The 27,746-nt window shown below is 39.8% G+C and overlaps 3 protein-coding genes across 4 annotated transcripts in view; 1 reads left to right on the forward strand and 2 right to left on the reverse strand.

Moving 5' to 3' along the window:
- The first annotated feature begins 854 nt into the window (after positions 1 to 854).
- On the forward strand, positions 855 to 25,918 carry Nup160 (nuclear pore complex protein Nup160). Its single transcript, XM_034975188.2, has 27 exons — positions 855 to 1,133; positions 1,219 to 1,324; positions 2,219 to 2,447; positions 3,552 to 3,657; positions 4,424 to 4,619; positions 5,356 to 5,522; positions 5,787 to 5,950; positions 7,238 to 7,331; positions 8,217 to 8,368; positions 8,688 to 8,827; positions 10,191 to 10,272; positions 11,539 to 11,680; positions 12,739 to 12,932; positions 13,925 to 14,051; positions 14,593 to 14,689; positions 15,149 to 15,289; positions 15,377 to 15,592; positions 16,034 to 16,152; positions 17,044 to 17,216; positions 17,693 to 17,788; positions 18,267 to 18,399; positions 18,970 to 19,131; positions 22,725 to 22,882; positions 24,010 to 24,091; positions 24,517 to 24,650; positions 25,254 to 25,457; positions 25,771 to 25,918. Exons 1-27 carry the CDS (start codon positions 1,040 to 1,042, stop codon positions 25,861 to 25,863), a joined length of 3,801 nt encoding a protein of 1,266 aa, XP_034831079.2. The 5' UTR covers positions 855 to 1,039; the 3' UTR covers positions 25,864 to 25,918.
- Positions 3,797 to 27,746, reverse strand: part of LOC138403290 (uncharacterized) — a 190,854-nt gene continuing 166,904 nt past the window's right edge. Inside the window, exon 2 of the mRNA XM_069503195.1 lies at positions 3,797 to 3,808. The gene's annotated coding sequence lies outside the window, so the exon portion shown is untranslated. The remainder of the gene's footprint in view (positions 3,809 to 27,746) is intronic.
- PMP34 (Peroxisomal Membrane Protein 34) lies at positions 25,866 to 27,691 on the reverse strand. 2 transcript variants are annotated; one of them, XM_069503196.1, is made up of 4 exons: positions 27,581 to 27,662; positions 27,431 to 27,489; positions 27,282 to 27,342; positions 25,866 to 26,969 (listed from the first exon to the last, which is right to left on the reverse strand). In XM_069503196.1, exons 2-4 carry the CDS (start codon positions 27,485 to 27,487, stop codon positions 26,248 to 26,250), a joined length of 840 nt encoding a protein of 279 aa, XP_069359297.1. In that variant the 5' UTR covers positions 27,488 to 27,489; positions 27,581 to 27,662; the 3' UTR covers positions 25,866 to 26,247. The 2 variants fall into 2 exon arrangements, with proteins under 2 accessions (XP_069359297.1, XP_034831075.1); XM_034975184.2 differs by having other exon boundaries at positions 27,431 to 27,691.

Consider the following 27,746-nt stretch of genomic DNA (forward strand, 5'->3'; position numbering starts at 1 on the left):
GAAGAAGAAGATCTCTACGACTCAAAAAGTTTTATTTACTACTAGGTGCTACTAGCCACAGGACACTATTACTCCTATGCTACTAGCTGAAGCCCGCGACTTCATCCGCGTGGAATTAGGTTTTTAAAAACACTGAGGGAATTCTTTGATTTTCCGGGATAAAAAGTAGCCTATTTCACTCTCTAGGTCTATATCTATACCCATAGACTATATGTATAGTCTATAGTATACCCATGCCAAACAAACAAACAAACACTCTTTCGCATTTATAATAAGGGTACTATAGCAACCTTGACATCCATGTTTGTGCCACATTTTTGTTTACGCAGTGTTACTGCATCCGTGATCCATCCATTCAAGTGTACTGCTGGGATATTCACTTTTAAAATCATGCTAAATTCAACATAACCTAATACCTATAGAGAAGCAGTACAAAAATCATGTGTAAAGAAAAAAAGAAAATTTAGTTTTGAATAATAAATTACGGGTTTTGTTTTATTACCTCAACTTTTAGTACTGAAAGTACTTCTTTCAATGTATAAAATAATAAAAAATGCGGCCGAACTAAGAATAAGACTGAATTTCTGCCATATTGCGACGTGTACCTAAGCGGGATTATAATTTTTGATTCGTATTTTCTTTGAAGTCACTACCTATAAAAAATAATATATGAATCAAACCTGCACACGTGTTATACCTGTTATACGTATAGCTATATAGTTGACCTTAAAAAACTAGTATCCAAGGCCGGAAAAAATTAAAAATAAATTACATACAATAGTTACTGCAATTAGAAACAGATGGCGCCACTACGAAAGATTAGCTGTCGTCTCTATACCAGTATATATAATGTACTCTGTGGTTGGTTCCTTGATCCTTCTTGATGGATAACAATTTAAAAATTGAGAATCTCATGTTTTAATATCTGCATAAATTCATTATTTCTTGTGTTTGTTTGCTTTAAAAATAATTCACATAGATAACAAGAACTTTAGTTCAAAAAACCTTTTTATATTGGTATTTTATTGCCTTTTGAAGCATGGAGTTCATTGAAGCAATACCGGTTACTTTCAAAGAAATTACACCAAACCATAATATTCCAGAAAAATGGAAAGAAGTTGTCTTAAATACAGGTCAGTGAAACGAAATTGAGTTATTGGTGAGTTTTTTCATCTAGCTTTATTGATGTGATTCATACAATATCATGTTGTATTTCAGGTGGTACACATAGTACACTACAAGATATCAAACTACCTCAGAAAGCTGGTGGTTACTGGTACAGAGACTCCAAAAAGGCAAATACAAGGAATCGATTTATATATTGGTAATATTACAACCTAGACAGTTTATACTCATGGCCAGTTGGCCATGAGTTGGTGTATATCAAACTAGTCTTGGAACTCATCATCATCAACCGATAGACGTCCACTTCTGGACATAGGCCTCTTGTAGGGACTTCCACACGCCACAGTCTTGCGTCATGAAACCGATAGACGTTGGGGTGTTGGAACGGTTGGGCAATAAATTAAGTGTGATGTGATAGCAAACAAGTCACATCATATTCTTCTTCTTTTGTTCGTCCTGTGGTTTTTGCTTTTAATGATTCTGGAAATATATAATATCAATAAATAGTGTGATAGTTGTTCAGTTTTGAATTACTTTCTTAAGAGAGCTATTCTTGAGAGATTGACCTAGACATCACAAGGAAAACACAAATTATATTAGAACTAGCTTATCTCGCGACTTCGTCCGCGTGGACTACACTCAAACCCTTATTTCATCCCCTTAGGGGTTGAATTTTCAATAATACTTTCTTAGCGGATGCCTACGTCATAATCGGCATACGGTAATATATGGCAATGTACGGCATAATCTGCATGCCAAATTTCAGCCCGATCCGTCCAGTAGTTTGGGCTGTGTGTTGATAGGTCAGTCAGTCAGTCAATCCTTTTATATATTTAGAATACTGTACAATTAATGTGTATTAGTATAAAATAAAAATGAAAGATTTTGAAGTTGGTTAAAGACACCTAAAAATTAAAATTTTCAATCACCAGAACAGTAAAGATCACATTTAATATTCATGTTCAATATGTGAATGTTAAAGGAAACATGTTAAAAATGTTTATAATTAAAAATTAAGCACTGTCTTAACTTACAATATTATTACTATTAAAATTTAAATTATGTTCTATCGTTAATATTGAACATGTTTTAGGCAAACAACATCTGATTCTATAGAACTATCAGAAGCTTCCTTAGATGTGAATCTAGCTGGATGTAACTTAAGATGCAAAGTAGCACCAGGGACACCTCCTTTAAATAACTTAGCATTTTATGAGAGAACAGCTTCTCAGCAAATTGTTATACTAGCAGCTACCGTTTCATCAGTGCATAGACTAGTGTTCCCTCATCCTGATGTCTTGGACTTTAGGTTGGATAGAAAGGTAAGACAATTTAGGTCCTGTTTCACCACCTCCAGATAAACAGTTAAACATTATCTAACCAATTAATTTAACATTATGATAGTTTTTGTATTGGGAATATATCAAACTTATAAGTTAGATTAAGTTCATCTGGCGGTTGTGAAACCGGCCCTTAACTATGTAAATATTCAAGATGCCCCCATAGTAGCACCCCTGTTGTAAAACTTTGATAATCATACTAGCTTATGCCCGCGACTTTATCCGCATGGACTACACAAATTTTACCTCTTAAGGGGTTGTATACTCAAAAATACGTGCTTAGCGGATGTCTATGTCATAATAGCTATCTGCATGTTTGAGCTGTGCGTTAATAGATCAGTCAAGTCAGTCAGTCAGTCACCTTTCCTTTTATATATTTAGATTATAATATTGTAAATGCGAAAGTGTGTATCTATATGCTAGCTTTTACGGCCCATCTGTTTAACTGATTTTGACAAAATTTGGTACTGAGACAGCTTGCATCTTGGGTATGAGCCGGAAAACTCTGGAAATTTATTAGAGTTCCCATGGGATTCTTAAAAATCTTTAATCCATATGGGTGAAGTCAATTATATGAGAATTCATGATTAGCAAATAGCTTTTGGGCTTGCCTTCATTTGCTTAGGCTTTGGTTGGTGGACCTCAAGATTTATTAACTGGCTGATTAATAACTATTTAAGCCAAACAAATAAATATACAAAAATAGAATATTAAGTATAATACCTACTTGTCTTGAAATAGTAATTAATAATTATTGCAAAGATCTGTATTATGTATAGGCAATAGGCATGCTTTATTAAGGACAGTATTTGTCAATTGGACAGCATAATAAAGTCGAAAGTATAAGTATACTAGCTTATTCCCGCGACTTCGTCCGTGGACTACATAAATTTCAAACCCCTAATCCCTATATTACCTCTTTTGGGGTTGAATTCTCAATAATCCTTTCTTAGCGGATGTCTACATCGCAGTAACTATCTCCAGATAGCTGATCCAGTAATTTGAGCTGTGCATTGATAGATCAGTCAGTCAGTCAGCTTTTCCTTTTATATAGATTTACTATAATTATTTTTTAACAAATTGCAGACGGCTATTGGATCAACGGGCAATATGACACCATCAATATTTATTGATACAAGTGCAGTAAACAATCCTAACAATTATTACATTCTCAATCAATATTCAAACACAAGTAAGTAAAACAGTATATTTTATTTTTAACTTTTGCTTACAACTTCATTTGCATGATATAATTTATAGTACTCAGAACTAGTGTAGAGCTTTCTCACAGAGAAATAATTTTCAGAATAATGGAGTTGTTGAGATTAACCCCTACATACAAACTCACAAACTATTAAATGAAACCTTTTTATAATACTATTGCAGATGAATTTAGACACATTTATAGGGTTCCGTAGCCAAATGGCAAAAATATTGCTCATAATGGTTTGTGTGTAACACTCTGGCGTAATTAAAAGACACTCAACTAATTCCGCTCGTAATGACAATCTTGGCAATGTAGGTATTGCAATAGTTCTTACTGAGAAAACATATAAACAAAAAGGTTCCTCCCAGTTCTATGTCCGAAATAGTGCTTGTTTCTTGATCTGTGATCTCAGTCCTAATGCCTTTCATTCATTTCTTTGATGGATGTACTTTGGCCAAAACTCTTTGACGAATGGGCGTTTCCCTTTGCCAATCGATCCAATTATTTGTTGCTTGTGGCAGGTATGAGAGTGGAAAAGCAAAGATTTTCAGAATCCTGAATATAATCCTTATAAAACATAACTGTAGTACACGACAGGTCGAGGGTATGAGGCGGGGCACTCGCCGCACACCCGCACGTCACCCGCATTCGCCCACACTGGGTTAGCGCGGTTACCATCTCAACCTGTCGCGTACTATACATCCTAATTATGTTCAGTCAGCATAAACATACCAAATTATAATTATTATAGACACTGGCGTAGTACATTCCTGTGCTTCCTTACTGCGAGACAACGGTGAGGCAGTATTTGCCTTGGCATTTGGTTATGGAGGTGAAGGAGGCCTGCTGTTGGTCAAGCTGCCAGTCACTGGCTCTGCAGTCACCACATTACTCAAACGGGAATCTACGGTGCCTCGATTTTTACATGGGATTACTGGAGCATTAAGGTATAACAATACGTAGTACATAGTTTATAACACAGAAATTATACAAATTTCCAGAATTTAATCACAATTTTTTACACATAAGACATAATTTGACTGTATTTAGAAACTGGCCAAGTGAAAATCAGAATCGGACATTGAGTGATCTGTACCATGAAAGAAAACAAAAAAAAAATTGATTGCATTATTGGACTGCCTCAAAAAACAAATCTCTTTTGTTTGGAACCACATAACTATGTTTGTAAAGGATTACTGCTGGAATGGAACTTTGAAATTTCGACCCCTTATTTCAACATATAATCTTTCCTTTGCAATAAGGTCAAGCAAGCATTGCTTAAAACTATACCTCAATCAATATAGCATTTGTTGAAATAAGCAGCTATGAAGGATAGATGGACAGCCAAATTCGCAATGTAAAGGTTCTTTTTTTCGTACGGAACCGTAACGGACGGAAAAAAAGACCTATTCCTAAAATTAGTCATAACTCATAATAATCAACATCGCGTGCACTCGTCGAAATGAAGCTAGCAGTTGTCATGCGAAAAGCTTCTGTATCTAAAGCTGCTTTGGGTGACTAAGCCCATATTCACCACTTTATATCATCCAACCATTTGTCTTTTGCAACCTGGAGCTCTTTTGCCTGCAATTCTTCCTTCCAACATTAACCTTGGGAATGAGAATTGGGCATCTCTTAAACTTGACAAATTGGGCTTGCTCTAAATAGAATATCGTGTTTTAGAGGAAAAAGCGATGGTGTAGACACATACGGCGTGGTGCTCATCAATGGCTTGGCTGTCGCGGTGTGCGGTGACACTTGTCTCCGCGCGTGGCTGCTGGACGACGGCGGCGCGCCCACCGCAGTCTCGCCGCCGCTGTCACAGACGCTAGACAGACCTAAACCTCCTCGTAAGTTGATGAATTTTCAAAAATCCTTTCTTAGTGAATGTCTACGTCATAATAGCTATCTGCATGCCAAATTTCAGCCCGATCCGTCCGGTAGTTTGGGGCTCTGCGTTGAAAGATCAGTCGATCAGTAAGTCAGTCAGTCAGTCAGTTAGTCAACTTTTCCTTTTATATAATACAATAGATTAGTACAGTTATAAAAGAATATGATGTTATTTTTTTTTAATATCCTAGTCCTCAGAGGTTCAAAATGATTATGTTTTACAGCACATGGCCACATGCTGCAGTATGCAACTGCATTGGACGGGAGTATATTGCTAGTGGCATATCTGTCTTTTCCCAATGAATGTGAATTTATGGTGATGAAAATGCACGATGGAGGCGCCGGCGCCATTAAATTCTCACAGATATGTCACATATTTGGACCCCAGGTAATATACAGTTAAGCTACATTTACAACTTTATATCATGCTGTCTTTTTTTTATAGCATATTGTGATTAGGATGGCATTAGTTGTAGGTTATCTTTCCTCCAGGAATTATGTGTGTGCTAGCAATAGGATGTAGTAAAGTATTTGTATGAAACGGAGCAATATAAACACTGCATTTTCATAGCTTAACTGAGCTAACTGACTCTTTTAATATATAGTCACTTGTGGTGTGCGCAAGGTTTGAAGCCAGGTTAGGCAATAAGTAGGAACCTATTTATTGGCAGGGTATAATGATAAATGAAAATTAAGAACGGTAAGCAGCACTTTAATGCTTGTATGTCGTGCCCGTCCGGACACTTTAAGCAAGATGGAGTGGAGGTTAATTACCTGTTACTTCTTCAAACAGATACGATGTCTTACATCAGAAGTAGGATAATATGGGAAGCATACCACCCCACCATACTAGAGCTAAGATGAGCTTGGTGTTAGAATATTAGCCAATTATGACTAATATTCCCCTTTCCCCTCCAACTAAGCGTTAAGCTTGTGCTTAATAGTGCAACGGGTGGGGTTTCAAGCGGCTACCTTTCGGATTTCGGTCCGCTCCTCTAACCGTTGAGCTATTGAGGCTCTAAATAATTTTAAATACATTCAAAAATTGCGTAACCGGCAGGAATCGAACCTGCATCTTCTGGGTTCGCGCCCGATGCCTTGACCACTCGGCCACGGTCTCGCTTACTGCCAGTGACGAAATTGGATTATTTAGTAATTTCCTTGAAGTGTAGTAAAACACTAAAAAAAATTATAAAAAATATTGAGGCTCTATATTTATATCCACATATTATGTACTAGCTGATACCCGCGACTTCGTCCACGTGGATTAAGGTTTTTAAAAACCCGTGGGAACTCTTGATTTTCTGGCATAATAAGTAGATTTTGCCACTCGGTCTTTAACAATAACCATGCAAAAAAATCACGTCGATCCGTTACTCCGTTGATTGAAAGCCAAACTAACAAACCAATAAACCAACAAACAAACACACTTTCGCATTTATAATATGGGTTGTATAAGTCCCGTAAATTGCTAATTTTTTTAGTGACGTCAGCGCTAGACTGAAGTTTCGAGCTGATGGTATATTTTTATTTCGTGAATGTGTCAAAATGACGTCATTTCGATGTTAATGAGACATGGTTCCAGCGCAATAGCAATTTGCGGGACTAATAATTCATATTTGCACAAATGTTTGATTTTATTCATATTGAATGCCATAAGCGTATCACTGTTTAGCTGGATCTCCTGGATTACTCAGTTGGCTATGGGGAAGGCAGCCACGTTATCTGGGCGCTGTGGACGCAGCCGGACGGTGACGCGGTTGTGACAAGTGAGTTGATTATGAGCATAATGCATCACACTTTATGATAATGGCAGTTAATAAGTAAGTAACACATTTGATGCCCGCGAATTCGGTCGCGTGGTTTTAGGTATTTTTTAATCCTGTGGGAACTCTTTGATTTTCTAGGGTAAAAAGTAGCCTATCTCACTCTCAAGGTCTGACTATACCCGTGCAAAATTCCACGTCAACCCGTTGTTCAGTTACGACCTGATTGAAGGACAAACCAATAAACCAACAAACAAATACACTTTCTCATATTTTATAATATGGGTATGGATAACATAAGAAAAAAGTTACATAACATTTACAAATTTATAGATTGACTTTCAGTCAAGCGACTGATATCGGCCACAAAAGTCAACTCAATTCTCAAATTCTCAACAGAGGATAGCCAACTAGTTTTTTGCTTGACAAAAGATAAATAAGCCAATGATTTTAGACTTATTTCGTGGTTTAACAACATATTATAATGTAAATAACGGGTACGTACAACGATTCATACGATGATTTTGAGACGTGGTATGTACCCGTTATTTAGGCCCAACGAGTCGCACACATTATAAACGATAAATAAATATCATGTCTACTCTACCACGTCATAACGCTCGATTAAAGGACCATGACTAGCTACGTCGATTGGTTCCTAAAACTGGTTGCTCAATATTTGACCTGCCGCAGCCAGGCTGCATAGTCAGCAGGGGGTCTGAAATCTATAGTGCGTACTTTCACTTTGCTCAGACTTAAGTTTCAGTTAAAACGAGACAAGTTTAAGCCAGTTATATAACACTGTCTCATTCAAACAGTGCCTTAAGTCTAAGCAAAGTCAATGTGTGTTCTATGGATTTCAGCCTTACAGTATTGTATGGCGCACAGGCAGCGCGATTGGCGCGGAGGCGAGCTGGCGCGCGGTGGCGGCGCGCGAGGCGCCGGGCGCGCTGCCGCAGCTGGCGTCACACCAGCAGTACCGCGACCGCCTGCTCGCGCCAGGCCTTTTCCCCCAGGCGCTCGTCAAAAAGGCTCTCGTGGTATGTAATAACTAGCTGACCCGCTCCGGCTTCCCACGAGCGTAATTCTGAAACACGTCTCCAGTTTTAACTGAATCCCAATAAATATGTATGGAAATGTCAAATGGATATAACTAGAAAATTGACGGACATCCATAAGACTTTTACCCCTTTTTTATGTTATGACAGTTACGACATCTTACAGGGATCGACGAGTTTGAGGAAAATTGCATATGGAAATCAATAAAATTGTCAGATGTTAATCTAGTGCTATCTTTTTCCGCAAAGAGTATTATGAAAGGGGTGAATTAACCACAATAGCGTGGTATAATGTTAACAGATATACCGTCGGACCTGGGGCGGTGCCGAGACGGGAGCGGACGGCGACCTGAGGGAGTCCTGCATGGACGCCGTGCAGGCGCGCATGCGCAACCTCGCTGCACGCTCCACTACGCTCGACCATTCACAGCTCATGCATAAGTAAGTCGCTACAATTCAATTCAATTCATTTATTTAATCGGACAACAAAAGATCCATCACTAAGACACAGACACACACATCCAAACACTAAGGAGTTTGTAACAAAAATACTTAATCACTATGTTAGTACTTAATAACTAAAAGGGATTTAGTCCTCTGCATGAGTTTCCCCATCAGAGGACTATCCATTTTGTCCGCTATCATGCGCTACGTACACACACAAACATGCCATTTTTGTTTATGTTGCTCACTACAAAATATCTTAAAGATTAAGTAGGCTTTAATTTGTGACTTGTGAGAATAAAACTAATTATGAGATTAGTATTTTATTTTTATAACGATTTAAGTAGTGTACAATTATACAGTGCAAAAAATAACATAAATAAATGAAGGAAAAAAATACAGATGATAAGAACTACAAAATTAAAGCTAAGCCTTAAAACTCCTAAATAGAAAATACTTGAAATTGTTGAATTTTTGATTAACTTAAGTGACTGAGTTGACTCAAAGTTGATAATAAATGGTTCTGCCATATTTTCAACATTTCTGTCCTTAGTATCCATAGAGGTGAGTTAGGAAGTAAGAAGCATCAAACGACATACATGAATGTCCGCACCGTACGAGCGACATAAAACTGATATTTTGGTCGCAACGTGAACGTGCGTAACTAGTTGCGAGTAGCGACCATGACGTGCGATTCTTCACTTCCCTATTACATAGCTCGACTTCGTGAACTACAAATCTAAATATATAAAAGGAAAAGGTGACTGACTGACTGATCATCAACGCACAGCTCAAACTACTGGACGGATCGTGCTGAAATTTGGCATGCAGATAGCTATTATGACGTAGGCATCCGCTAAGAAAGGATTTTTGAAAATTCAACTCTTGAGGGGGTGTAAAAGGGTTCGAAATTTTGTGTAGTCCACGCAGACGAAGTCGCGAGCATAAGCTAGTTTAAGCTAAAGTCAGAAAAGCAGGTGTAATTTAACTAATTTTATAAGTTATTAAAATGTTCCCTCATATAAAGCTTGCACATGGATATAGATCACAACGCGAAGAGGCGTATCGAGAGTTTTAATCTTTATAATAACCTAACTGCAATATTAACTTGATTAGGGCACAATTGCTATTGCAACCACATAATCAAAATAGCTACCTAAACACAAAAAGTATTGAATAGTCGTCGAGTCTCGAGTCGGAACGAGACTGGCTTAAAAACCTTCAAACACCGGTATTTATACAAATCGATTCAAGATGGCTTCCCCGCCACAGATCGCGTGACATCGGATGAGTCAAATATTGTTATATTGTATTGTGTATTAAGCTAACACAAGTTTATACAGGTTTAATTTTTTTTTAGATGCTGGTCAGATTTGTACAGTTGGTGCATGCAATATATGGAAGGTTTGCAGAAACCACTCGGTCTTATGGTGTCGAAACATGTATGTTTAATTTATTTTACGCTAAATTATTGTTGCATCACATAAATGTACATATACACACCACATAAATGTATGTTATGATGGCGTATACGCGCTAGTTTATATGCATTGTGAAAAAAATACCTATATTTTAATGTATAAAACGGGTACATACCACGATTAATTTTTGTTTTTATTTGTCGATATTTATATGTCGTTAAACCACGAAATAAGCTTACAATCATTAAAATACCTATACTTTGTTATTCGTGTTTGACATGAGTTCCGTGCTGGTTGTGTCTTTGTTTTATCCGTAGTAATATACCTAAATGCCAAAGTGTGTCTATCTGTCTGCCTGCTAGCTTTTCACGGCTCGATTTAATCGATTAAGATAATATTTGGTACAACGATAGCTTGAGTTTCCGAGGAATTCTAAAAAAAACCTAATTCTACATAGACGATAAGTTGCATCTATTTAGTACACAGATATGTAGAATATCTCTAGGTATTAAGTTCGGCTATGTATATTCTATTTTTTTATGTGCAATAAAGAGTTCAAATCAAACAAAACAGAAATAGCTTTCATCCTGTGTACGGACATAGTAGGCTACTATAATAATATCATAGACACGATGGTGGCAGGCTCGCGAGTGCTTCGACTGGAGCGGCTATCTGTATATCGTCATCGACATACATCGGAACAGTTATCACTCCGAGAAATTACGTCGGCTTTACCGCCAGGCCGATGCCTGCGGTCCGTGCGGTGCGGACCAGTGGACGCAGTGTGACTAACTATATAAAGAATCAGTACCTACTCTTATTATAAATGCGACAGTGTGTTTGTTTGTTGGTTTGTTGGTTTATTGGTTTGTTTTTCAATCGCTCCGAACCGTGCAACGGATTGACGTGATTTTTTGCATGGGTATAGATAAAGACCTGGAGAGTGACATAGGCTACTTTTTATCACGGAAAATCAAAGAGTTCATACGGGATTTTAAAAAAACCTAAATCCACGCGTACGAAGTCGCGGGCATCAACTAGTTCTAAAATAACTTTGAAATGTACATACATCCGTACGATGCGGAGATGTGGTCCCGTATAGTCCGCGACATGTTGAGATGGCAGTCGTAGTATGAGGCGGGGGACGCCCTGCACAACCGCATGTCACTCGCGCTCGGATTTGCGCGGGGGCTGCATGGGTGTGCGGGGCGTTCCCTCCCCGATTGCCATCTCGACCTGTCGTGTACATGTCTGCTTTTATAACGTTATTGTGTTGGGTGCGTTCAGTGCGGCGAGGCGGAAAGTGGCTGGTGGTGCGCAGTGGTGCGGCGCTCGGGCGTGTCGCTGGTGCGGCAGTTGGAGCCGCTCGAGCGCATCATGCTGTCGCCCGAGCCCGAGGACACGCTGCCCGACGCGCGCGCAACCATGGGTACGTAGACTCAATCATTATCATCATGCGGTACCAACTTCTAACTGAAGGTTGACGGTCACCCAGAAAAAACTTTTTCGGTCTTGCGCAATTTGCTTCATTTCCGAGTACTTATGCCTGGTCTACACTCTACTCCCGTATATCATCGAATCACTTCCTTTGACGGCCAGGTGCCCTTTTTCCGTCTGCGAGGATCAATTGTGGTAACTCATAGAGGGATCCTTATTGTAGGTGAAGGAAAAATGTGACCTTCCTCCCTACGACAGTTGTCATGGACATCAGTTTGCAGTTCGCTCTTTTCATTACATGAGCGTTAACTGCCTATATTATAACACTGTTGAGTGCGGCGAGGTGGGGAGCAGGTGATGGTGCGGCAGTTGGAATAGTTTGAGCCATCATGCTATCGCCCGAGTATAAACTACGTACAAATAAATAACACACTATTTCACTTATCCGTACTATGCTACTTCGTTTACTAATATGTTTCCATCCTTATGCCGTCTACATTCCATCTTCACGCACGAAACGTTTTGCGTCATCATTCCTCATACGCATGGCTAAGGTTTGGAATACTCTTCCACGATCTGTGTTTCCTACCAATTACAACCCGGGTATCTTTAAAACAAGAGTGAATCTTCATGTTCTAGGTAAACGCGACCCATCTTAGGCCTCATCGTCACTTTCCATCAGGTGTGATTGAGCAAGCATTTGCCTAATGCCTATAATGACAAAAAAAAACAATTATATTGTTTCCATTTTTATTGGCATCCTTGGCTTGGGAGTCTTCTTAGCAGATGTAGATGTGGAGTATGCTACTTTTCTCCCCCTAGCCAGGATCTGGTTTATCTGCTCCTTGGGTATTCCCATCTCTTGTACTTGTACTCTATGGTATGTGTACATGGTCCATGTTCCTCGTATTGATTTTGGAGGGATAGTACTAAGTGAAGTTTTCTCTCCTCGTCCTTGACGTGCGGCGCAAAGAGTGCTGGCTTTTATTACTTTACACGTTATAATAATAGTATGACGTGAGACATCTCACTGGTTCGTGGATAACACAGGTGAGACAGGCGAGTTGTCGGCGGATGCGGTGCGGGTGGTGGTGGCGGGCGCGCGCTGGGAACGAGCGGCCACCACGGCGGGCGCGGCCGACCTGGAGCGGCGCCTGTTCGCGTGCGCAGCGCCGCAGCATCGCCTGCTGCCACGCCTGCTGCACCTGCTGCTCGCCGCCACGCCGCAGGATCACCCCGCACCGGTAACTATCACAATAGGAATGTTGCCTATGTCAAAAATAAATTTTATTATTTCTTAGTGATTATCAAAACGAAGTTCTTCTAAAATACTTAAAATTCCATGTCCTCTGTTAGTTTTACATTAAACTAGCGACCCGCCTATCTTCGAATGGGTAGCTCAGCTACAGCCAGATGATAGCAGCTTCTCGTAGATGATTTTTGCCGACTTAATTCACAATTATAATAATATCGGTAGCTTATTTTCGCAAAATGTTCATGAATAATTATAGCCTATAATCTGCTTAGATAATCCCTCTTTCTATTGGTGAAAACCATCTAACTAACTCTGTACATGAAGTTGGCAACATGTTCATTACAATCCAAGAGGTGCAGTGACACCTGATGCCTCATATAAAGTCATTTCTTCATCTTCGTCGATCATCAGTCGCTTCATCTTGCTCGCTCAGAGGTACACTACCAACACACATAAAAACACGATTTGAACAACATTTAAAAATCAAATTCAAAATTACTCTTAAGTACTCATTACTTGTTGTACTCTTTTTGATAGCGAGCAAACGAGCAGGCGGGGTCACCTGATGTTAAGTGATTACCGCCGCCCATGAACATTAGCACCACCAGAGGAACCCCCGATGTGTTGCCGGTCTTTTAGGAATTTGTTGGTCCGCCCCTTGAATAACCCCATGTTGTAATCTAGTGGGAACACCGCCGATGGCGTCGGTTCCACAGTTTGCATGTGCGTGGAAAGAAGGATCTGGCACAGCGGACGGTCGAAGTGCACCAGACACCCAGGTGAGGGTGAAATTCCTTACGGTGGCGCGCGGTGCGGTGGTCAGTTGTTGGATTTTTAGAATTATATTATAGTGGTGGTAATTAATTGCGTAAATTTAAAACTGAAGCTACAAGGGTTCCAAACGGGGGCAGATAAAAGAGAGATTAATAATAATAATCGTTAAAATATTTATATTCATTCTATATTCTATTATTTTTCCAGACCTTATCACCTGAGCAGATTGATGAAATTACATCCATTTTGGAGCCTATCAAGGATTTACAAAATGCAGTCCTCGAGTTAAATGATGCTTTAAGATTGGATGTTCCCGAAATTGATACTTGTAAAAGTAAGTTGCCATGAAAAAAGTTTTCAATGCCTCTTCTTATTAATGCATACTAAGATTATAAATGCGAAAATGTTTCTGCCTTTCTGCAAGCTTTTCACGGACCAGCCGCTGAACCAATTTTGACGAAAATTGTTACAGAAATAGCTTGCATCCCGGGAATTCAGAAAAGGCATAGGCTACTAATTTTTGTCCTGGAAAATTAAATATCCCCTATTTGGTGCAGAGCTTGCATCCTGGAGACAGATTTGGGCTACTTATTATCCTAGATAATCAAGGATTTCTCACGGGATTGTTTTTGTCCTGGAAAATTAAATTTCCACCAGAATTTTTGAAAACCTTAATCTGCGCTGACCAAGTCGTGGGCATCTATTTAGTACAGAGCTTGCATCCTGGAGACGGATTTGGGCTACTTATTATCCTGGATAATCAAGGATTTCGCACGGGATCGTTAAAAACCGTAACTTACGCGAAGTCGCTAGCAGCGTCTAGTATATTATAATTTGTTGTACAAAAACAATGTTAAATTGAGCTTATATTTCAGCCGATGATGAAGAAACAAGCGAGTATGATAACTTGTTTGCTAGCGATTTGGGAGTGGCTATCGTTACTGAAGCAATACGTCAAATGGCAGAAATGAGGCAAGTATAGTTTTTCAAGTATGTCTGGAGTCTAGAACTCCCTGGAGCCCGAATTAATCCCCGGAGCCTGAACTGGTGAGTCTTAGATGAAATATCTGGTGCCACAATGTAGACTCTGGAGTCTGGAGTACACAGAGCTTAAAAATAGTAGTTGGAGCCTCGAAGCCCCCAGAGCCCAAACTAGTTAATCCATGGAGCCCCGAACTACTTTTTAGAGCCATGCCCAAGACCCCAGAGCTTAGAAAGAGTAGAATCTCCCAAAGTCCCCAGAACCTAAACTATAGTCTCTGGAGCCCCGAACTAGTTTTATGAGTTAATACAAATTACCCAGAGTACTTGCTTACCCAGAGCTCATAAATACCTAGTAGTTGGATCCCTAAAAAAACTAGTCCCTGGATCCTCGAAGTAGTCCCCAGAGTCCTGAATGTTTGCAAGTACAATAACTAGTTTTTCGTGCAGATCGCGCGTAGTGCGCGGGGCGCTGGCCGCGCTGGGCGTGGCGCGCGGCGCGGGCGGCGTGCCGGGCGCGGGCCACTGCGCTGTGCACTGGCAGGCCTACCGCGCGCTGCTGTGGCTAAGAGCAGCCACGTTGCAGCGTCCGTGCGTATCCCTCTCATGTTTTGTTCTCGTCTCAAAGCCCACAACGAAATCAACCGGGTGTTCTAATTATAATCATCACTTCACCAGCGCGGCGGGCTCGTCGGACGTGTTCCGGCTGAAGCTGACAGCGCTGGGCGGCGAGAGCGCGGAGGCGAGCGCGGCGGAGGGCGCGGGCGGCGCGGCAGCGGCATACGCGGCGGCCGCGGGCGGGCGGCGCGCGCGGCGACACCTCGCGGCCGCGCGCGCGCCCACGCACTGGCACCAGGCACTGCCGCTCATGGCATACCACCTCGCTCATCAGCTGTATCCTTTACTTCACATCATCAACCCATCATCGGCGGCTCACTACTGAACACGAGTCTCCTCTCAGAATGTGAAGGGTTTCGAATAAATCTCTGATTTTAAAATGTATATACTATATAATTTTCGTTTCTCACCAACCCGAAGCACCTTTCATTTTTAGGGTTCCGTACCCGAACGGTGACAACGGACTACCTATTACTAAGCCTTTGCTGTCCGTCCGTGGGCTGTTTCTCGTGTACCGTGATAGACCAGGTAGAGCGTTGAAAATTTCACAGAATGTGTTTCTATTACTGCTATAACAACAAATAATAAAAAAAGATGATATTTCTTGTACGGTGGTACTCAGTGTGCGAATTCTACCGTTTTTTTTGACGTACATATCGGATACTTTCAACCAATATTTATTTTGTGCTCATTATTTATTTCCTGAACTAAGTTCAGTTGGGCTGTTAGCGGCGGATTTGAGTTTGGCTGGTGGCTCACCTCCATAAACCAGCCGCGTCTTGTGCAAAGCTACGTGGCTCTCTTGGAACCCTGGTGCGAATGGAATGCTTGCTCCCGTAAGTATAGTTTTTATGTGTTCTTCCGACTTCACTTACCCCCCGTTCCCACTTGTCGTTTGTCGGCCCCGGATTTAAATCGGATGTTCCAGTGGATGAACATTTTATATGACGCTATTCACACTTGTCGGAAATTGATTTTGTATCAAAATGTACTGCCACTTGAACATCAAGCGACAAACGACAAGTGGGAACGGGGGGTAAGGCTGAGATCTATAGAGCTAACTTTGACTTTGTTCAGACTTAAGTTTCAGTAAGAAGAGACAGATTTATGTCAGCAATATAACGCTGTCTCGATTTAACTGTTTCTTAAAAGTCTGAGCAGTTTAAGTACGCTTTGTAGATTTCAGTCTCAATAATTATTTGACTTTTTTGCCATCTTTTGGAATGGACTTGGTATCCCTTTCACAATGTGCCAAATGTGCGGAAGAAGGTAGTTAATTGATTAAGAGTTTATGGCTTGTGCGATAGAAAGAGAGGCGTTTGTATAATTTTACACCCCAGCGCTGTAAGAGCTGAAATGCACTTTATTGCATCGTGATAAGAGTCGCTATTTATTAAAACTTCTCAAGGAACAAAAACATCCGCCCTGCTTCTATTACACATCCAGGAAAAGCAAGTAACCACCACCATTCAACACCACGTTGTGGCGTTGTGTAGTGGTGGTGCTTATTGCTTTGCTTTTCATTGCTTGCTTTTTCTGCATGTTTAGTAGTGGCGGGATGGGCGGTGCATTTCGCATACTGCACGTTTGTCTGCTTTAGCAGATTGTAGCAATTTCCTTATTGTTTCTTGTGTATCATGTACTTCTGCAAATTAACGCCTCTTCTATCCAATATTTAAACTTTTTTAGCGTACCGTGAAGGTAATATTATGTATTCTATAATGCAGGCCAGTTTATCCTGGGGCTGGCTCTGCTGGAACTAGAGGATGCGGAGGGCGCATACACGGCGTTCTGCCGCGCCGCCAAGGGCGTCAGCACGGAGCCCTTCCTGCGCAGCCTGGTGGCCGCGCACGACGTGGGCCTCACGCAGCACCAGGCTCTCGTCTTGTACTACATGAAGGTCAGCTCGCGAGAAACACTTCTTGTCATACCATACTCTATCCACAGAGAGAAGTTAGTATAGGGCTCTGTTACAAAATTCCATACAAATGAGAAAGACAAAAAACTCAGTGGGCGTAAACTATTTTGAGTCAACAACCAATCGCCTATTGATTCTAAAAAAAGATGACAACATAAATTGTAGCAAGTTGTCTCTAGTATAATTTATTACATAACCATTTTTATCATACATCGAGTCTGAAAGAAGTTATCGTAAAAAAACAGTTTTTGGACGCTATTTTTCTAAGATGGCGGCGCGAGCGGTAATGATACGAGGTGGCAAAATGAAAACTCGGAAAGAGCACGTCGAAATCTATAAAATCATCAATTTTCAAAACTCCCGGAAAACTTTCGAAGCAAAACTACAAAGTGACTGGACTACTACACAAGCGCAATGTGTGAATGTGCTGTTAACACGGCTGTATATTTGTTTGTCAGGTGATAAAACTGTTCGAGATACACGACGCTGGTGCGTGCGTCGTGAGATTGGCCGAGACGGCCATCAGCATTGCCGATAAGGATGATCCTAATTTGGTAAGAAATATCCATTTTATTGTAGTATATTACACAATATGTGTTACTTAAGTAATCCACCATTGCATGGTATCGGCACAAGGTAGGTATAATGAAAATAAAAAAATGTTCCGCTGAAAAATAAACGCAGACAAACATCAAGCAAATGACTGAAGCATTTCCGCCACTCACTCGCTGACGAGGTTTGAAGTTGGATGAATTAAGGGTTTGAAACATTACTGAGTACATGCAGGCATATTTCTATTTATTAAATAGCTTCATTAGAAAGGCAATAGTGAGAAAATGGTTTTTAGACTCAGAAAAACCACTATGCACAAGAAATATACTTCTTCTACTTATATATCAATTGCAACTGTCTCCGTTTTTGGCGATTAATTCTTTGACAAATCGGTTACATTGTCAATTTTTGTTAATTAGGGCCCTGGACTATTTTTTAACCTGAAAACTTTACTGAATAGTGGATATATTTGTTCGGCAGGCGATGTTCCAGTGGGTAGTGTTCAAGTGGCACCTGTCGGGCGGGCGCGTGTCGCGCGCGCTCAGTGCTGCCGCCGCCAACCCCGCGCCGCACGCGCGCGTCGCTGCCGCCGCCACGCTCCTCACTACGCTCGGTAACTTATCCGTACTCCGAACAGATAAACCGTTAGACTGTTAACCTGGCATCAGTTCAATACTACCTCAAGGAAGTAGGATTAACGAGCTCAAAGCCGAAATTCAAAATTAAACCTATTTGCACTAAAATGTCAATCCACACCATCACACGAATCTGATCAAGGTTCACTTTATGTCTGACTAGCTGATACCCGCGACTTCGTTCACGTGGAATTAGGTTTTTAAAAATCCCGTGGGAACTCTTCGATTTTCTGGGATAAATCGTAGCCTATGTCACTCTCCCAGGTCTTTATCACTTTCGTATTTATAATAAGAGTACTGATTGCAATCTAATTATAGTTTTAGAATTATTTGGTCTTGATAGACCAAAAATTTCAGCAGTTATAATTATTGAAAAAATGTCTTACTTATTGTAAAGATATTGTTAGCATTCTGGTTTATCTTTTCTAAATTTTTTTTCACATATCAGCTACTTTTAAGAAAACTAAAAAATTAATGATAAACAAATTACAAGTAGAAGTCCGGGCAAAACAAAAACTAAATTAACTTGTATGATTAAATATCTGTAGCGGAGCGCAAACAGCTGGACGCGTTGGTGTCGTGCGGTGCGCTGGCGGCCGAGGCGGAGCGCGCGGCGGCCTCGCGCGCCAAGCTGCACGACCCGCACCCGCACAACCCCTACTACGACTTCCTCTACGCGCTGCACCTCTCCCGGCATCATTACAGGAAAGGTGGGGCATTTTTAGGGTTCCGTATTAAGGAAAGGAAAAACGGAACCATTATAGGATCACTTTGTTGTCTGAAAACCGTGAATTTTTGGTTACATCACAAAAAAAAATGTGTTTATGAACAAATAATTAGTACTTTCAACTTTCAAAGTAAGATATGTATGTATGTATGTATATACTTTATTGCACCACAGAAACACAAATGACAGGTTACAAAAAGAAATCTTAATAAGTAGGTACAAAAAGGCGGTCTTATCGCTAAATAGCGATCTCTTCCAGACAACCTTAACGCTAGGGAAAAAACGAACAAATGGACAATGGGAGGTGGTGTAAAATAAACCTAAATACCAATAGCTAAATAAACTAAACCATATAATAAGAATATAAAATACATATTGTTAATACACTAATACATACAAATAAAGTATAATAGACATACATAAGACTACATAGATATATATACACATATAGATTTAAACTAAATAAACTATGCCGTTACTGATGATAGCAAAGAGATAGGTAATGATCTTTGACGTCAATTTTAAATTTGTTAAGGGATTCAGCACGATGGATTTGCGAGGGAAGCTCGTTCCATAAACAGATAGCAGTGACCGTGAAGGAATTCTTAAAGTATTTTGTCCGATGTGTAGGTGGCGCTAGAATGAGTTTTCCCGCTGATCGTAAAACTCTATCTGGTCTGTCATGGCCTAGAAATTTGAAATTTTCTTTTAAATAACTTGGAGTCATTGGATTGAACAATACACAGTACAGAAGAGAAACAATGTGCAGATTCCGGCGAAAGCGAATGGGTAACCATTTGAGCTTTGAACGAAATTCGGAGACATGGTCATATTTGCGCAAGCCAAATATAAACCTAATAGCAAGGTTTTGAATTCGCTCAAGTTTATTAAGTTGGTCCTCGGTTAAATCAATGTAGCTTGCGTCTGCATAATCGAGAATAGAGAGCAGTAAAGATTGAGCTAACATAATCTTAGTAGGAATGGGAAGCAAAGAACGTAGGCGCCTGAGAGAACCCATGGCAGCAAAGGTCTTTCTACTGAGTTCCTTTAATTGATGAGACCACGAGAGAGTAGTGTCCAAGTAGACACCGAGATTTTTCACAGTAGCACTATAAGGTATAACAACACCATTTAATGTAAGTATTGGTAGATTATCCCAATCAACCCTCGAAATCAAGCCAGCACCACCAATAATAATAGCCTGGGATTTACAAGGATTCACTTTTAAACCATAACTCTTACTCCATTCACTGACAGCCGCCAGGTCCCTATTAATAGTACAGATAGCAGAGGGCAAGTCTTCGAGAGTTGACTGAGTGTACACTTGGAGATCGTCTGCGTACATGTGATAGAGAGAAGTAATGATTTGGGAAATTGAATTAATGAAGATAGCAAAGAGTAAAGGAGACAACACGCCACCTTGAGGAACCCCAGCACGCAATTTGCACCAAGATGAAAACATACCTTCGATGCGAATACGCTGCCGCCGCCCACTGAGGTAACTCTGAAACCAACCAACCACTGATGGAGATATGTTAATGGAACGTAACAGACTCAGCCGTACTATGGCCCGACCGGAAACCAGACTGAAGGGGATTTAGAAGGCAATTTCTGTTTAGGAATAGGTACAATTGGTGGAAAACTAGCTTCTCAAGAACTTTAGATAGAAATGGGAGAATTGAAATAGGGCGAAATTCAGAAAAATGTGAGGCATGAGCCTTTTTTGGGAGAGGAATAATTTGAGCACTTTTCCAAGCTTCAGGAAATTTAGACGTTGAGATAGATACATTTAAAATATGTGTTAGAACAGGAATAACAACGTCAAGGATAGGTAAGATCATATTACGACTAACGCTATCATCACCCACGGCATTAGACGAGACTGATAATATGTTCTTTTTAACATCACATTCAGTGAAAGGATTGAAATTAAACGGTTGATAATCAGGAGCTGGCATAGATGAAAGAATACTCAGAGTGCGATCCTTATCTGAGTTATCGATTGTACTAGCTGAAGTAAAATGTTTATTAAGGAGATCAATGTCAATATTCTGATGAGGCGAACTAGGGGACGCTTTACCAACTCCAAGAGATTCTAGAAATTTCCAAACTTTGAAATTTCTCATTCTCATTTCAAACTTCCAAAGATACCAATTCAATATTGGATATTCAATATACCAAGTGGGGTATCGTATGAAAGGTCTTTACCTGTACATTCTAAAACAGTTTTTTTTTTAAATGCATTATAGTTTTAGATTTATCGTGCAAAATGTCGAAAAAATGCGATTGTACTAAGGAATCCCCAAGGATTCCTTAGTACAATCGCATTTTTTCTTTTAAACTCGCTCGCGTCCCATCTGTTGTATTATTTGCCCATTAAGTTGTACCATAATTTCAACTATTCAACCTATGAGCAATATCAGTGTGACAGGCACAGTGATTCCGGAGGTGTCCTCCACATAATACCTACACAAACTCCTAGGCATGCGGGGGCAAGCTAATAATCCAAGTATGGCGCGGGTGGCGTGCGGGTGTGCGGGCCGGTCCCCCGCCTCATACTCCTCATTACCATCTCAACCTGTCGCGTACTATACAGTCCATGCCAATAGAATTGAAAACTAACAATAACAAATATGGCAGTACTGATCACGTGACTTTATTTTGAAATGACGTCTAGTGATGCGCTATTGCTGAACTATATCGGGAATGAACAATTGAACGAACTAACTCTGATGTAAAGAATTATTTGATTTTATGTACTTGCAAAACCTAAATAGTCCGAAATAAATGAAAACTTAAATCTACGAATTCTAATTATAACAAGAAATAAAAAAAATCTAATTTATGTTTTATTTTAGTGAAATAGTAGACCTTCAAAGTTTCATACAAGTTTTAAGTTCCTACATTATTACGTAAGACATTCTACTGCCTTACATTAAATTATAGGGTAGGTGGCTGTATGTGTCCAATACGTAATTCCAAAAACTAATGATTTTATGTATTTATAATGTAAGTAGGTACGTAGTGTAACTAGATACAGCCTATAGAAAGCTGTCCACTAGTACACTTGTAGCTCTATCGGTTCACGGCGGATCCTAATTGCGACGTTGCCAAACTTATACTACTTAATAGCATGGCTTGTAAGTAAAGAAGGCTGTGGATATTTAAGTTTGTCTTTCTGTCGCACTCTTTACTATTCTATAACTTACTAGCTGATCCCATTTAGGTTTTAAAGATCCCGTGGGAACTTTTGATTTTCCAGGACAAAAAGTAACCTATCCGTAGTAGCCCGTCCCCGTGATGCAAGATATCTGAGTGCCGAATTACGTAAAAACATTTAAACGCATGATTCTTTAAAAATTCTAAAATAAAATATAGCCTATGTCACTCAAGAATAATGTAGCTTTCTATTGGTGAAAGAATTTTTGACATTCTCTTTATAATATTAGTATAGATATAGACAAAGCTTGTTTTTTCCTTTTCAGTTAGGTGCCAATTACTATTGACCTATTATGAGTCTGGTTGTTTAGTTTTTTAATTACGTTGTTTTATTTATTTATTCCGTATTTCCCACAGCGGCGGTGGTGATGTACGAGCGAGCCGCGCGGTGCGCGTCGGAGCGCGGCGGCGCGGCGTGGCGGCGGCGCTGCCTGGCGGCCGCCATCACGTGTCTGCGCCTCGCCGCGCCCGAGCACGCCTTCCTCGCCAAGCCCTCCTCGCCCAGAGCGCTGCAGGTACGAGTGTCTTAGGCGCAGCGCCCGCCTAAATAGGTTTTACTTCCAACGCCTACGTATCGAATGAACCGAAAGCTTTGTTTGCTATAATCCGCTGAAACAAGTCGAATTTGTATGGTGCAACATGCGACATGCACCGCCTACCCTTCCACTGCTAAACGTGCTGGAAGAACCAGCCACCAGGCAAGCAATACGCACCACCACCACCACGCAACACCACACAAATCCCAACACACTCTCGACGCACGATTCGCCAACACTGAAGCATCAGGAGATGACCTTACAATTCACAATTACAAAGTACCTACAGTACGCGGCCGAAAGTAATGTACGTCGGCCTCCATCGGAGGGTTGTCTCTGTCACTCATACCTATATGACGTTTTGTCGGTCTCAACGACAGAGACAGTGCTCTATAAATTTGGTATCTCCGCGTACTTTTACGTATCGCTATCCCACTTGGACTGCCAAGCGAAGGTTTAGAAAGGGTTTGAAGATATACTAACGGCGATATACACAATAGGCTAACTAGAAACAGAGACAAACTTGCAGCTCCTGCCTTCCGCCTCAGGAAAGTCCAAAAGTCATTTGTGGGTATTGGTATTACCTTTTATAATAAAATCCCGCAAACTATTTTGGACTTACCTTTGCACAAGTTTAAAAAATCTATTAAAAATATGCTCCTGAAAAAAGCATATTACACAATTGAAGATTATCTAAATGATAAAAGAGCGTGGATTTGACCTGCAGCTCGTTCCAGCAACGCACAAGACTGCAAATACTATTTTATACATGGCATAATTTTGTACCTATATCAAATATTTGAAAAGAGCAACCGCCGAGTTTCTTGCTGGTTCTTCTCGGCAGGAAAGGCATTCCGAACCAGTGGTAGATAGATGCATCCGACTATTCGTAAGCACTTGTAAAAGTTTATACGAATAAAAAAGATTTTCATTTTCATTTTCATTTTCATTTATAGCAGGTGATCACAGTAACTCAGTCCTAATAAATATAGGTCCATAGAGTTTGGACTCGCCGGATTTGGCTGGACGAGCAGTTGATAGAATTATGTGGAAGGCCCATACATTTCACATGATTAAAATCATAAAACACTTGTTTTATGTAACAGATGATTGGTCCAGAAGAATTGGCCGCCGAGCTGCGTCAAGAAGTACCGGAAGCCTTTGATTCAGTTCAACAAGCGCTATTTAGTAAGTACAACATAATATTTTAATAGTGTAATAGGTACGTTGTTTATTCCATTTTAAGAATTTCCATAACTCATGTCTTTGTTCGTATTTAATTATACTAACTATCATGTACGTGGGATTTTAATGATGATAATTAAAATTATTATTACAATTTCAACCTTCGACTTATGTTTTTAACGAGTAACGTAGATTAGTAGATACCGATTTATTTTGTGTTCTTTAATTTTGTTCATTAATCAATATCCAAACTGATATTATAGAAGCGAAAGTGTCTCTGTTTGTTACCTTTTCATGGCCCAGATTTTTACGAATACTGGTACAGAAAGAGTTTTCGTCTTGGAGATGGATGGGTTACTTTTGTGCCGGAAAATTAAAGACTTTCTATGGGATTTCAAAAACATCATCTAGTTCATATTTTTTTGCAGGAACGGAGAACATAGACTTTGAAAGTTTATATCCAAAATTGAAAGAGGCAGATGCGGAAACCCTATTGGCTGTGACCAAGAGAACAATCAGCACTAGCCAGTTTCTACCTAAGTGGTTCCTCACGAGATTTATGGTATTTTTTTTTATTTTATCGATGTGGTTGGTTGATGACTACAAAATGGTTAACGCACCATTGAAATTTTTGGCTCTGTTATTTGTATGGGTTTACTTAAAAGAGAGAGCGCTAAAGCTGATACAGATTTGACTAAAGATAATATCTTTAGTCAAATCAGTATCAACTTTCGTTTGACACTAGTGTATAATGATAGACTAGCGCAACGTTTTGCTCGGAGATGCACCTTAATTATAATAACCTATTGATAATATTATTACCTATTGAAGCTGTGATAGCCTAGTGGTTAGGACGTCCACCTTCTCATCGGAGGTCGGGGGTTCAATCCCGGGCACGCACCTCTAAATTTTCGGAGTTAGGTGCGTTTTGAATAATTAAATATCACTTGCTTTAACGGTGAAGGAAAACATCGTGAGGAAACCTGTATGCCTGAGAGTTCTCCATAATGTTCTCAAAGGTGTCTACCAATCCGCACATGGCCAGCGTGGTAGACTATGGCCAAAATCCTTCTCACTCTGAGAGGAGACCCGTGCTCTGTACTTGTAGTGAGCCGGCAATGGGTTGATCATGATGATGATGATGATTGATAATATTGTTTTGAAGGAGGTAGAGGGCAGCCTGTGCGTGCGCGCCTTGCTGAGCGGCGGGCGCGCGCTGGAGGCGGGTGAGCTTTGCTGTGAGGCGTTGCGCAAAGCCGCGCTGGCGCTGTGTCCGCCCGCGCCCGCTCCGAGCGCCGCGCCGCTCGCGCTTGCCGACCTGCTGCTGAGTGAGCTGCCTCACCACGCGCACCATCCCCACGTCCAACAGGTCAATACCATGAATCTATATATACATTTGGATAGAGGACTCCCAACACCTAAAGTAGCGACAGGCGAGATAGCAATCGGTGAGGGAACGCTCCGTACACTCGCACAGCCCCCGCGCTAACCTGGTGCGGGCGAGCGCGGGTGACGTGCGGGGCGTCCCCCGTCAAAAATAGGGTTCAGCTTTAAAATAAGGACTAAAATCATAGTTTAGACATGAAATTTGACACAAAGTTAAAATGGCGCGTAAGGAGTTAAATTTTACGTGTGATATATATTTAGTTATGCATTTGTGTATTATTATGTTGTTGTTTTAGGTATATAATGACCTGAAGTCCCTTGTGGAGGAATACATGAAAATAGTAATACGAACATCAGAGGACATGAAGTTGGCGCAAATTAAAACTTGAAATTAAAATTAAAATTTGTTTATTTAAATAAGAATAAAATAATTGTCATTGCCAATTGCCGATTATTAATAAACCTTCAGCCCCCTTTCTCCATCACCATTTGTTGACACCACCCGCCCCAATAAAAAATTAATTTAAATAAATAATAAGTTGCTAATTTGGTCATGTATTTGGCTTTTATCACAGTATATAACATAATATAGGCGATAATTTAACAAAATGATATGAGCACACACACATCTATATTCTCCTCATTTGTTATCAATTATCTTTATAATAGTTTCGTAATTAGCATAACTTATTCAGAAGTAAAAATTAAAAATATCTAACACCAGTTAATTTTTTAAATGCAAAGGCTAAATACTATATCTTGTGATATACCTATCAATGTTTGGTTAACTTTATACGCATTATAGTTAAAACCATACGGACCACTTTTTCATAAATTAAAAACATTAATGCTGCAGTCAGAACAGTCTGTAGCAACTTGGCTTCCAAACCACGAAACAGCATTGTAGGTTTTGATTTTATAGTCCCTACTAAGGGTCTCAAGCTTGTGCCAGCTCTTAGTCTTGATTGTACCAGCTGCAAAGGGTATGTTACAGTTGTTGCAATTGCTTTTGCTATAGCTCCAACAAAAAATGCAGTGTAAGTGTCAAACTGTCCTCTAGATGTCAATTTTCTCTTCAATGCTTCATATACCATAAACTGAATAGCAGGATTCGAAACCAACAATAATGATGGCACAGTGCCAGACCATAATCCTTTCACACCTTCCTTTTGAAACACATCAAAGAGCCCTTCAAATAAGTTTGAATATGAATTTTTCTCCATCTTCATTCTAGTGTTAACTACCCACAGAGGTGATGTCAGTAGTACATTAACACTACCGGCTAGCATACCGAACATTAGGTCTCTCAAGGCTGAATTGCTAGTTGAGGTAGCTCTTCGTAATGCATGAAATGTATAAAAGTAAACAAAGTTTGATGCTGAGAGAGACTGTAGAACAGGGCATAAGCCCCGATATAACGATTCAATGCCTTCTTCATTCGCTAGTTTAATAAGTATTTCTATTGGTGATCCACACAGTTTTATAGAGTCTTCAACTGTAAAGAAATTAATTCACTATATGAATAACTTACCTTATAATATATATATATATAAATACCTTAATAGAATAGAATAGATTTTTATTCAAATAAACTTTTATAAGTGCCTTTGAATCGTCAAAATATTTTACAACTGATTCAGAATGCCGTTCCTTCCGGGAAGAACCAGCAAGAAACTCGGCGGTTGCTCTTTTCAAATATTCAATTTACAATGATATTAGGTATGCCAAACTACATAAGCAATATTAAGCTTATTTTTGTATTTGCTCTGTTCAATATTTAAATATTATCTAATAGTAGGAAATTAACCTTGTATTCTTGATCGTACTGTGTCCAAAGGATAAAATGCTGTCATTCCAACAACACTTCCCTGAAAAAATATTAATATTGAAAGTAAGTAACTAACATTATTTTTATTACAGTAGGTACAGAATAAAAATTGATTAGTTTTTACTTACCGTAGCACCGGCCAATGCATGAACTAGAGTCTCATAACTTAATAATGACGAAGCCATAGCTATAAGGATAAATTTTATTTTATCAAATAAAAAATTGCTCAAATACTTAAATGTCGAACCTTTTAACTACAGATTGAACTAAATACTAACTAATTAAAGAACACAACACCAACTTGTTAAAACTCGTAATTTTTTAATCACATAATTTAAAATTTATTTTTTTAAGTAACATCCTAACCGCGAGCTAACATCCCACTGATCCAACCATCACGAAAAATATGTACCCAGTACCACCGATATCAAAGTACTCTGTGAC

This window comes from Maniola hyperantus, chromosome 14, assembly GCF_902806685.2.
Source record: "Maniola hyperantus chromosome 14, iAphHyp1.2, whole genome shotgun sequence".
Lineage (NCBI taxonomy): Eukaryota > Metazoa > Arthropoda > Insecta > Lepidoptera > Nymphalidae > Maniola > Maniola hyperantus.